The sequence below is a fragment of the Oncorhynchus mykiss genome, chromosome 26 (genome assembly GCF_057628025.1).
Source record: "Oncorhynchus mykiss isolate SJ-2025 chromosome 26, ASM5762802v1, whole genome shotgun sequence".
In the NCBI taxonomy this organism is placed as follows: domain Eukaryota; kingdom Metazoa; phylum Chordata; class Actinopteri; order Salmoniformes; family Salmonidae; genus Oncorhynchus; species Oncorhynchus mykiss.
In genome coordinates, this window is record NC_143047.1 from 37,309,233 (window position 1) to 37,322,500 (window position 13,268).

General features: G+C 40.7%; 1 protein-coding gene across 3 annotated transcripts in view; it reads left to right on the forward strand.

Annotated features, from left to right (window-relative positions):
* The first annotated feature begins 3,314 nt into the window (after positions 1 to 3,314).
* Positions 3,315 to 13,268, forward strand: part of LOC118936274 (Wilms tumor protein homolog) — an 18,191-nt gene continuing 8,237 nt past the window's right edge. For all 3 annotated transcript variants that reach the window (XM_090222918.1, XM_090222919.1, XM_090222920.1), the window contains exons 1-3: positions 3,315 to 4,190; positions 10,512 to 10,634; positions 11,385 to 11,484. In XM_090222918.1, the coding sequence (XP_090079044.1) occupies positions 3,761 to 4,190; positions 10,512 to 10,634; positions 11,385 to 11,484 (653 nt within the window). In that variant the 5' untranslated portion in view covers positions 3,315 to 3,760. The remainder of the gene's footprint in view (positions 4,191 to 10,511; positions 10,635 to 11,384; positions 11,485 to 13,268) is intronic.

Sequence of the window (13,268 nt, forward strand, 5' to 3'; positions counted from 1 at the left end):
TTCTTGTTTTTTTTACATGCATTTTCTAAAACACTACTCTCTTGATACCCTTAAATGACCTAAACTACTTTTTTTTAAATCAATTATTTCCACGTGTGTATTGGTAATTATCAGTGAGCAAAAGGAGACACAGCAAATTGATTAGTGTTCCCTAGTGTTGAATTTTCAGTGTAACATTTCTAGTGGTAATTCAGGTTTTAAATTAAAGTTGCAATATGAAACGTGTTGGGCGACCTGACAAAATTCACACAAAATATGAGTTACAAAAGCAAGACTAAGAAGCGGCAAATCCCTTCTATGTGTGCTATTTCTATGCTTTCCGTTTGTAAGTTTATTTTTTGTGTCTTTCACTTTCGTTTTTGTACACCAGCTTCAAACAGCTGTAAATACAATATTTTTGGTTCTGGAAAATGTATTTCACAGCAGTTTAGATGGTACAATGATTCTCTACATTATATTTTCTTGTTTTGTCATATAAACTGAAATTAGGCAAACTATTAGAATTTTATCAACCAAGAAATGGAAGAGTTATTTCTGCATAGTGCATCTTTAACTCTGTAAGTGTTAAATTAAAGCTCATTTGGTGTAAAATAACCTCAGTGTCTGTTTAATAACCAGCGTTAAACCAAAACCACTTACTATCATATTTCCCAGCATGCTCTATTGCAGGTTGGTTTTTATAATTGTTTGTTTCAATATCTATGTTTTGCATTGATTGATTAATTAACATTCTACTACTCAAATATAAATAAAAAAGAATTCTAAACTAATCCAAACGGTTACTTGGACTTATCACACCCTTTACGGAAATGGTTGTTCCAGTTAAGATACTGTAGTTTCATATCTTAGTCTTCGCACCTGGCAGTCATTCTGAATCCAGCCACTCTGGCTGGTTCCAATATGGATTACACATCACTTTGCAAGCCAGCATAATGTTACTTGCAGGTCTGATGTTGCCTGTAAACCACGAGTTTCAGGTCACTGTATTAGTGTAAAACTAGGCCCTCAAAAGAAGGCCTTATGAAATATGTGTTGTATTGTGTTAAATAATTGTATTTTCAAGATAACATATTCACTTAGGATCTCCCTTGGTGAAGGCCACAGGACAGAGAACAACCATGTCACTATCAAATACAGTCACGGTGGAAACTCTACAATTCACTTGAAAGGTGTTGACCTGAAAAGTGTGGACTAGTAGAGACACTGGACCAGTGTTACATTTGACGCTCTCAGTGTTGATTTAACACTGGACAATTTGCTGTGAGGGAAAACCTTTGAATCTTCATGAATCTTCAGAAGCTATGGAGTTTTCCAGAGTTCCAGAATCCTGTCGCTCCATTCCTCTTTGTCCCAGTCTATCCAAACCTGGGTCATCACCTCTCTAGTCAAAGATAAACATCCCTTGGCAAACCAACCAATATAGTAATAAACGGCAGCAGCAGCAAAGATGCTGTCGTAAGCGTCAATATATTTTTAATAAGGTCCCATCCAATTCAAACTGTCCAATTCAGCCAGTAAATAATTCGTTTCAGTTTAATTTAGTTCAAGAAGTGAATATGAACAATTGTTTTTCATTGCAGACTAGGCCTACATATTTCTTAAAATTGTATTTACGGGGATTGTGCATTTTACCCATTACACAGTAAGTAAGTAAGCATATATAGCAATATAGATTCGTAATAATTGTATGATTTAATAAGTAATTAAAAGAATGACCGGGAAATATGTTTAGCCCTATCCTAATTTTAACGTGGAACCATTTGTAATTTGTTTAAACAGTCTGATAATAGACTATATTTAGGCTTTATTTAGACGCTATATTTTGTAATAGTTTGATACATTTTTCGATGATAATGGAATTTATCTATCGACACAAGTGTTATTTGTAGATTTTTTTTATGTTGACTGTGAGCGGATCTTCTGTATTTTGTGCTTATTAGCAGCGAATACGTCTCTTGTGTGGATGAATGTGGATGAAACACCCGCGCACTGAGGAGCAGCTGGGCCCTCGCTTCAAGCTCTCCCAAAGCTGTCAGCAAGTTTTACACGAAGCTTTGGCAACAAAATGCGTGTGCTGTGCTCCAACGGAACACGGCTAATAAATCTTTATATTAAAAAGAATGACAAAGTTGTGCAAAATAAGTGGACAATATCGTAGAGCAAACAGTAGGCTTTGATTGAAAATGCTGTATTTTGGTTATTTGTACCCAACAAAACAGAATTTTAACTGCTTAACATATTTTAATAGCCTGATAAAAAAGTTAATTGTAATTGTAAAATGTCCAATAAGCTCATATGTAGTGGACCTAAGGAGACTTTTCTATGTGTGAAACATGTCAGAATGAAAGGACATTTAGGGAATGCATGTTTGGAACATTCATGTTTAGAACTATCCATGTTTAGAATGATCCATGTTTAGAACGATCCATGTATAGAACTATCCATGTTTAGAATGATCCATGTTTAGAACTATCCATGTTTAGAATGATCCATGTATAGAACTATCCATGTTGAGAACATCCATGTTTAGAACATCCATGTTGAGAACATCCATGTTTAGAACGATCCATGTTCAGAACATCCATGTTTAGAACGATCCATGTTTAGAATTATCCATGTTTAGAATGATCCATGTTTAGAAGTTTATATCAAAAGTGATGAAAAATGCAAACACACAGCTTAGTGAGTGTATGTGTCTCATAGACTTAGATAGATATCACATCATTGTATCTGTCCCATTATGATGGGCAGGGCCATTGAGGCCACTTCCATTTCGAAGTAGTCTGTTTTATTCTACTACTACTTCTATGAGTCGGTAAACAAACTGAAAAGGTGTGTACTGCCACCGGGAGATTGTTGTTTAAACAGGTACAAACAATTTTACATTTAGCAGATCCTCTTACCCAGAGCGACTTACAGGTGCAATTAGGGTTAAGGGCACATCGACAGATCTTTCACCTAGTCGGCTCAGGGATTTGAACCAGTGACCTTCTGGTTACTGGCTCAATGCTCTTAACTGCTAGGCTACCTGCCACCCCCTATCTGGTCAAAGATTTGCCCCCTGCAGTTATGGAATGTTTGCTCACAAATAAAATTAATTGGCTGATCCCTCCTGGCGACCTTCCTTAACCCATAGGAAGTCCCAACCAGTTGACAACTTCAAAATGGTGAAAGTCCTCCATAGTGCTGCCCATGTTAAAATGAGCTTTTGGGCAATAGAGTCCTCTATCTATCTCTATGGTATGCCTGTAGTGGATAAAGTGAAGGAGTCATCCTTTCGGTCCTTGCTCCTCCCCCTGGCCTGTGAGTAAGGCAGTAGAGCCTTCAGCAGTGTAAGGAAAACCAGACATCACACTCAGAGACAAGGCACTGTTACTACTACACACACTCCCACACAGCACAGCATCCACACGGCTGTGATACTACACTCTCTGGCCTGTCCACTGAACTGACAACCTGAACACTCTACGACTCCATTGGACGATCGCTGAAATGGACTGAAACAGAGAGGATCCAAGTGGAAAAAGATGGTTCGTTGGTGGACTTTTTGACTTTGCGTTCAGTTCCGGGTTAAATCGCACCGAAGAGAAGTTGCCTTGACTATTTTTTCAATCTTTTTCTTCACTGTTCCTAAGGAGGCTCTCACACCCATACATAGTTAGATTTTTCGACTATCCTCCTCTCTGCGCCTCAGGAGTCTGTTCCAGTCTCTGCCTCTCAGGGGGTTGTGTTTTTCAGGGTCCATCTCCTGCCATCCTCCATGATGCTGACAGAGCCGTATGGGATGATGGGGTCCATGGGTTCCGAGGTGCGAGACCTGAGCTCTCTCTTACCCCCGGTGCCCTCCGTACCTTCCCTATCAGTGAGCAGCGAGGGCTGTGGCCTGCCCGTTGGGGGTGCCCCTCAGTGGGCACCTTACCTGGACCTCCACCCTGGCTCTCCCTACGGTTCCCTGCCCTCCCACCACTCCCTCATCAAGCAGGAGCCTGGCTGGGGCTCCACGGACCCTCTGGAGGACCCTCACTGTGGCCTGGGGGCCTTCACGTTGCACTTCTCTGGCCAGTTCACTGGGACAAGCCCCTGTCGGGTTGGGGCCTTCGGTGAGCCAGCTCCAAGCCAGTCCAGGGTGTTTCCTAATGGAGCCTACCTCCCAGGCTGTGTGGACAGCCCGTCGACCCACAGGAACCAGGGTAAGGCTGCTCTCTGCTCCCCTCTCTCCTCCTCTATAGCCACCTCATTGACCCTCTCTGGGCTCACTCTATCCTCTGCAGCATCTCTTGAATTCAGCTCAAGCTAAGCTGTCTACTCCTCACCACTCAAGGCCAAAGTTATTGTACATCTTCATTGCTTGCTGTTTGGGGTTTTAGGCTGGGTTTCTGTATAAGCACTTTATGACAACTGCTGATGTAAAAAGGGAGTTATAAATACATTTGATTGATTGATTGATTGTTAGGCCATCAGCATTGCACCTACACTGTCTGATGTCAGTGACGGAGTGTGTCTGTGAGTTTCTCATGTGGCCATGCCCTACTTCCTGGGTCATTGTGTGAATGTGTTGGACTGTTTCTATTTGCATTGGGTGTAATTGTCCAGAGTTGATGTTTGGGCCTTGTCCACAGTGTTGTGTCTGAACAGGATGTTTTGTACTAGACAGGGTCGTTCTGCCCTGTACAGGGAAGAGAGCTGTCAGTTTTCCTATCGCTGGCCCGACTCACGGAGTTAATGCAACAATATGGCCTAGAGGTCTCCCTCAGCCTGTGTTCAAACACGTTCACTTTCACTTTTATTCTCAAAGAACATAGTGCTTCAAAATAATGAAACATAATAATACAAAAAGCAGTGTTTTAAAAAAATACCTAATTTAAATACAGCTATAAATGTATTGTTGATTGTAATATCCAAGTTAAATGGGCAATTAGCGGTTGAAACAATAACAATGCGTTTTCCCCATCCCTGTTTTGGTTAAAAGCTGAGGGACAGGGCTGGAGAAATGTAACCTCTCTCAAATACATAGACAGAGATATGGATGCAAGAACTGGCCATCCGTGATATACAAATGATAGTTTTAACCATGATTTGAGGCTATATACTGTAGTGTTTATTTACATTTACTTTATTTACAAACATTGTAGCAAAACAAGATCATATGTTGGGTTCTGATGGGGTAGGACAGTTGAACTAAGCTCATGAGGCATTTATAAATTATATTATTGAAGAATCAATGTGTACATCATTTATAAATCCCCAAATGGATGTAGCAACTGCAGATTTCCCCTTTATCCCCCCCCAGTATTTTGTAAAACTTACAAATAAATATTGTTTTGATGCTGTTGTTATGGACAGTATTTTGTAAAACTGTCTTCTTTTTTATTCAGCTAATTTCAAACCATCAGCTATTTAAGTTCAGTTGATCATTTCTCATCATTCTGCATTTACTTTTTTTGTTTGTAAAAAAATCATAATATATTTTTTTAAATGACATAAACAGGAACATTGTTACATCATAGTAATCCCTGACATAATGAACGGAATCTATTTCTACCTAGCTATCACAAAATAATGTTGTCAACGATGGACACATATTCTACCTCATAGATGTGGTGGCTGGTACAACATTATTATAGCTATGATAATAAGCATGATAAACTTGTTGTTCACAAAATCTATTTATAATACAAAATGTTGTTTAATTAAGCAATTAGGCCCGAGTTGGTGTGGTATATGGCCAATATACCACGGTACAGGACTGTTCTTATGCACGACGCAACGCGGAGTGCTAGGACACAGCCCTTAGCCGTGGTACATTGTCCATATATCACAAACCCCCGAGATGCCTAATTGCTATTTTAAACTGGTTACCAACATAATTAGAACAATAAAAATTCATATTTTGTGATATACGGTCTGACATACCACGGCTTTCAGCCAATCAGCATTCAGGGCTCGAACCACCAACTTCATAATACAATTTTATGTTCACTTTTCCCTAATGAATTGTTCAACTCAAATTCAAATTCATAATGGGCCGAATCCGTAGCTGAGATGAGAGAGTAAACACAGCATTGACGTGCATATGAAAGACAGACCTACCATGCACACTAATCTCAAATTAGGATTCAGTCCATTAAGGTAGGAATTCATATGATGTCATATTTTACCAGTTTAGCTACATTATCAGTGTTTCCCCTCATCCAAAACAATGTAATCATATCTTCCCAGTTTAGCTACATTATCAGTGTTTCCCCTCATTCAAAACAATGTAATCATATCTTACCAGTTTAGCTACATTATCAGTGTTTCCCCTCATCCAAAACAATGTAATCATATCTTCCCAGTTTAGCTACATTATCAGTGTTTCCCCTCATTCAAAACAATGTAATCATATCTTACCAGTTTAGCTACATTATCAGTGTTTCCCCTCATTCAAAACAATGTAATCATATCTTCCCAGTTTAGCTACATTATCAGTGTTTCCCCTCATTCAAAACAATGTAATCATATCTTCCCAGTTTAGCTACATTATCAGTGTTTCCCCTCATTCAAAACAATGTAATCATATCTTACCAGTTTAGCTACATTATCAGTGTTTCTCCTCATTCAAAACAATGTAATCATATCTTCCCAGTTTAGCTACATTATCAGTGTTTCCCCTCATTCAAAACAATGTAATCATATCCTACCAGTTTAGCTACATTATTAGTGTTTCCCTTCATTCAAAACAATGTAATCATATCTTACCAGTTTAGCTACATTATCAGTGTTTCCCCTCATTCAAAACAATGTAATCAAATCTTACCAGTTTAGCTACATTATCAGTGTTTCCCCTCATTCAAAACAATGTAATCATATCTTCCCAGTTTAGCTACATTATCAGTGTTTCCCCTCATTCAAAACAATGTAATCATATCTTCCCAGTTTAGCTACATTATCAGTGTTTCCCCTCATTCAAAACAATGTAATCATATCTTACCAGTTTAGCTACATTATCAGTGTTTCTCCTCATTCAAAACAATGTAATCATATCTTCCCAGTTTAGCTACATTATCAGTGTTTCCCCTCATTCAAAACAATGTAATCATATCCTACCAGTTTAGCTACATTATTAGTGTTTCCCTTCATTCAAAACAATGTAATCATATCTTACCAGTTTAGCTACATTATCAGTGTTTCCCCTCATTCAAAACAATGTAATCATATCTTACCAGTTTAGCTACATTATTAGTGTTTCCCCTCATTCAAAACAATGTAATCATATCTTACCAGTTTAGCTACATTATCAGTGTTTCTCCTCATTCAAAACAATGTAATCATATCTTCCCAGTTTAGCTACATTATCAGTGTTTCCCCTCATTCAAAACAATGTAATCATATCTTACCAGTTTAGCTACATTATTAGTGTTTCCCCTCATTCAAAACAATGTAATCATATCTTCCCAGTTTATCTACATTATCAGTGTTTCCCCTCAGTCAAAACAATGTAATCATATTTTTTTACAAACTAAAATACTAATGCAGTATGATGACAAATGATCAAATAAAAACCTTCCTATCATAATGTTTCCTGATTTAAATTAACCTGTTTGGAAGACAACATTTTCCTGTATAATTTTCCTAGTTGTACAGTTTCTTACTGTGTCTAGTTACAGTCATATTACTGTTTATTCGGTCCCCCCTTAAATAAAGTAGACCTTATAAAGGCTTTATATACTATACATAAAGGCTTCATAAGCACTACATAAACGCTTCACAAATCATTTATAAGCGTATGTCATACTCTATAGAAGGTGTATAAAGGGTGACAAAACCATTGTAGGTTGAATTGCCAAATGTGACAAAACACACTATGTATGTTCATACACCATTTACAGAGCGTGAGATAAGCTTAAAGATGATTAGTGAAGCATTTATGTAGTGTTTATGAAGCCTTTATGTATGCTCTATGAAGCCCTCAAAAGTTGTTTAAAGAGGTGTGAAGATGTTGACTAGTAAAGCTAACAGTATAGTCGCCATACAGGGCGTGGGAAAAGGACATTACCTTGGACCGTCACTGTCTGTGCCATAGAAATTGATAACACACCTGCGCACAGCACGCACTAATGCACGCATCGCACACGCGTGTGTTCATCCATGCATGCACACACACACAAGCACGCACACACAAGCACGCACACACACACACACACACACACACACACACACACACACACACACACGTGAAAACACACGCCTGATTCTTAGGATTTCTGGAATGTTGTAACATTTGATGTTATGTGTTCTATGTGTGATAATGTTTGAGTGTTTTCATGTAGTTTCCTCAAAAACACCTCACATTCAAACACACTTTTTGCAGACTAACACTTAGCCTTACTTTATTATTGTCACGCCCTGACCATAGAGAGCCTTGTTATTCTCTATTTTGGTTAGGTCAGGGTGTTCCTATCTAGGTTGTTTATTTCTATGTTGGCCTGGTATGGTTCCCAATCAGAGGCAGCTGTTTATCGTTGTCTCTGATTGGGGATTATATTTAGGCAGCCATTTCCCCACCGTGTTTTGTGGGATCTTGTTTTTGTGTTGTTGCCTGTGAGCACTCCAGAACGTCACGTTTCGTTTCTTCTTTGTTGTTTTGTTGTGCACTTCACTTATCATAAAAGATGTGGAACCTATATCACGCTGCGCTTTGGTCTGAGTATGCTTACGACTATCGTGACAATTATCCAGACCTTGAGAACACTTTTCCTTCCAAAGGAGAAACCTATCCTGAGCCCAAATTGCAATGATCCGCTCCGAAACAGGCTTTTCTAAATCAAAATTATATATTGGGTTAAGATGTTTACTCCAAGATTTACACAAAGCCTAAAAGAATATCTAGGGTCTATATTTCTCTCCAATTTCCGAATCCCATATTGTTCATTAATTTCATTTAAAAACAAATGTTGACATGAGACAAGCGCTGACTTACGGGTTTCTTTTATTTATTCGTCCCAATAGTATTTGGGGTCTTTTATTAGTCCCAATAGTATTTGGGGTCTTGTTCCCCCAAGATCTGACCCCAGAAGATAAGTCAGGGGAATTGTTTAACTGATATTTATCTGAATTTATATTTAATTTCTCTGTTTCCTGTGTGCTATTATTGAGACGTTATCAAATTTGACAACAGCAATAAACATGATAATTTGTCAACAAAGATAGTCTATTTTCAGTATTGATTCATACTTCCATTGGTCATATAGGGTTTAGCCTGTGTGATCGGTAATGTGAGGCTCATAGGGTTTAGCCTGTGTGATTGGTAATGTGAGGCTCATAGGGTTTAGCCTGTGTGATTGGTATTGTGAGGCTCATATAGGGTTTAGCCTGTGTGATTGGTAATGTGAGGCTCATAGGGTTTAGCCTGTGTGATTGGTAATGTGAGGCTCATAGGGTTTAGCCTGTGTGATTGGTAATGTGAGGCTCATATAGGGGTTAGCCTGTGTGATTGGTAATGTGAGGCTCATATGGTTTAGCCTGTGTGATCGGTAATGTGAGGCTCATAGGGTTTAGCCTCTGTGATTGGTAATATGAGGCTCATAGGGTTTAGCCTGTGTGATTGGTAATGTGAGGCTCATATAGGGTTTAGCCTGTGTGATTGGTAATGTGAGGCTCATATAGGGTTTAGCCTGTGTGATTGGTAATGTGAGGCTCATATAGGGGTTAGCCTGTGTGATTGGTAATGTGAGGCTCATAGGGTTTATCCTGTGTGATTGGTAATGTGAGACTCATATAGGGTTTAGCCTGTGTGATTGGTAATGTGAGGCTCATATAGGGGTTAGCCTGTGTGATTGGTAATGTGAGGCTCATATAGGGTTTAGCCTGTGTGATTGGTAATGTGAGGCTCATATAGGGTTTAGCCTGTGTGATTGGTAATGTGAGGCTCATATAGGGTTTAGCCTGTGTGATTGGTAATGTGAGGCTCAGACCCACTGAGCACTGAGAGTTTGTTGATTCTGTGGAAAGTAGTTTTTGATGAAGTGGTCTGTGGGTCAGTGTGGGACTTTAAGGGCTCCAGTGATTTAGAGACGTGTAGGTGAGTCAGTCTCCTCAGGAACTGTCCAACACTCCCCTTGACTCCTGTCCTGCTAATGTCATGTGTGGGTGAGTGTGTGCGTGTGTGTATGTGTGTGCATGCGCAAGTGTGTGTGCGTGAATATGTGCATGCTTGTGTGTGTGCGTGTGAGTGTGTGTGCTTGTGCGTTTGTGTGTATGAGCAAGTGCAGACACACACACCACTTGGTCCTTAGATTTACTGACCTTCATATTCTCTGGATGCCAACTTTCCTCTCCAGCTTTACTGAAACCGTGAATGAAAACCTTCCAGGGAGACGGGGTTCAGTGGTGTCATAAACTTACTACAGTGATGTTGCTATGAGGATTCAGATATCCGTCCGGCTCCCGGAGACTCACAGTTTCCTCCAAAATGTTGCCATGATGGTGAAACTGAGAAAGTATTGTCTTTATAATGTGTCTTTTCTCTGTAGGTTATGGGACAGTAGGTCTGGACGGGGCTCCCAGCTATGGTCACACTCCGTCTCAACACTCCCCTCAGTTCTCCTGTCATTCATTCAAACACGAGGACATCCTGTCCCCTCCAACTACCATGGGTAACATTCACTGTCCTTAACACTTCCTGTCCACCTGTGTGTATGATAGTGTGTGTGTGTTTTAGTGTTTGTGTGTGTTTGTGCAGCATGTGAAAGTTAACCTCACAAACAATGAAGACTCTGAGGTCTCAGCAAGGTTAGTAAGGAAGTCACCCAGAGGTTACAGGGCTATAAATGACTATCATCCATTCTCTCTCCCTGTCTCCCCTCAACCTCTCTCTCTGTGTTTTTAACACCACCTCTCGCTATGCTCTTATTCAAAGCTGTGTACGTTTTCTTTTCATTTTGGTCAAATGAATATACTGGCTCTGGAAATGATAAGGAAACAGCTTTATGAGAGACTTGGTGGAATGTTGACCGCCACCAGGGGACCAATCCACAACTGAGCCAGAGAAGGAGCTATGAAGGTCCTTTAAAAGGAGTTGGGTTGGTTTACCACCTCTGGGAGGACTGCTGTTTTGATCATTGTTTAGAGGAAACGTGTTTTTATTGGTGTTTGTGTGGGAGTCTGTCTGTCTGTCTGTCTGTCTGTCTGCCTGTCTGTGTGTGTGTGTGTGTCTGTGTTTGGGGATGACATATCTTTTCTCTGTGACTCCTGGGGATATAGCAGCAGAGGTAGTCAGCTGGTAAACAGACCAATCTGGTGTTATATTGAGCATGTGGTTTCATCGTGCTGTAACTACTGTCCAACAGGTCTTTATGCTAATTCATTGGTTTGTTTGTCTGGTTCATTTACTGTATGCTATGCAGGTGACCAGCAGTACCCTGCCCCTCCCCCCATGTTTGGTTGCCACCCCCCCTCAGAGAACTGTCCAACCAGCCAGGCTCTACTGCTGAGGAACTATAACAGGTACCTTTCTGTTCACAAACCTCCTCATCACCTTGGATCTCTATAGCTTGAGATCCATACGCCTGACTTTCATACCATTACACTGTACATGTTTGTGCTACCGTTGCTAGGATACCAGGGTTCATTTTGACTACATAGTTATTTAGGATCTGACTCCAGTGATGATCACAGATAGATACTCATTGTACTGTATTTATAGTTCAACCAGGAAGTCCTATAGAGATAATAATATATATATATATATATTTTCAATGGCCTTTGATGAGCTCATCAAATGTCAGTCTGTCTTTGAGAGAGAGGAGGACCTTATGACCAATGGAAGGAAGTGAGATCACCAGGGTAGGAAGGAAGTGAGATCACCAGGGTATGAAGGAGGTGTACGTCTGAGACTGTACACAGAGCTAAATCAAATCAAATCAAATGTTATTTGTCACATGCGCCAAATACAACAGGTGTAGTAGACCTTACAGTGAAATGCTGAATACAACAGGTGTAGTAGACCTTCTAGTGAAATGCTTACTAACAAGCCCTTAACCAACAATGCAGTTTTAAGAAAGTACCTAAAAAAACAATAGATAAGAAAAACAAATGATTAAAGAGGAGCAGTAAATAACAACAGCGGGGCGAAATACAGGGGGTACCGGTACAGAGTCAATATGGAGGTTATATACAGGGGGTACCGGTACAGAATCAATGTGGAGGTTATATACAGGGGGTACCGGTACAGAGTCAATGTAGAGGCTATATACAGGGGGTACCGGTACAGAGTCAATGTGGAGGCTATATACAGGGGGTACTGGTACAGAGTCAATGTGGAGGCTATATACAGGGGGTACCGGTACAGAGTCAATGTGGAGGTTATATACAGGGGGTACCGGTACAGAGTCAATATGGAGGCTATATACAGGGGGTACCGGTACAGAGTCAATGTGGAGGTTATATACAGGGGGTACCGGTACAGAGTCAATGTGGAGGTTATATACAGGGGGTACCGGTACAGAGTCAATGTGGAGGCTATATGCAGGGGGTACCGGTACAGAGTCAATGTGGAGGCTATATACAGGGGGTACCGGTACAGAGTCAATGTGGAGGCTATATACAGGGGGTCCTGGTACAGAGTCAATGTGGAGGCTATATACAGGGGGTACCGGTACAGAGTCAACGTGGAGGCTATATACAGGGGGTACCGGTACAGAGTCAATATGGAGGCTATATACAGGGGGTACCGGTACAGAGTCAATATGGAGGCTATATACAGGGGGTACCGGTACAGAGTCAATATGGAGGCTATATACAGGGGGTACCGGTACAGAGTCAATATGGAGGCTATATACAGGGGGTACCGGTACAGAGTCAATATGGAGGCTATATACAGGGGGTACCGGTACAGAGTCAATGTGGAGGCTATATACAGGGGGTACCGGTACAGAGTCAATGTGGAGGCTATATACAGGGGGTACCGGTACAGAGTCAATGTGGAGGTTATATACAGGGGGTACCGGTACAGAGTCAATGTGGAGGCTATATACAGGGGGTACCAGTTCAGAGTCAATGTAGAGGCTATATACAGGGGGTACCGGTACAGAGTCAACGTGGAGGCTATATACAGGGGGTACCGGTACAGAGTCAATGTGGAGGCTATATACAGGGGGTACCGGTACAGAGTCAACGTGGAGGCTATATACAGGGGGTACCGGTACAGAGTCAATGTGGAGGCTATATACAGGGGGTACCAGTTCAGAGTCAATGTAGAGGCTATATGCAGGGGGTACCGGTAGAGAGTC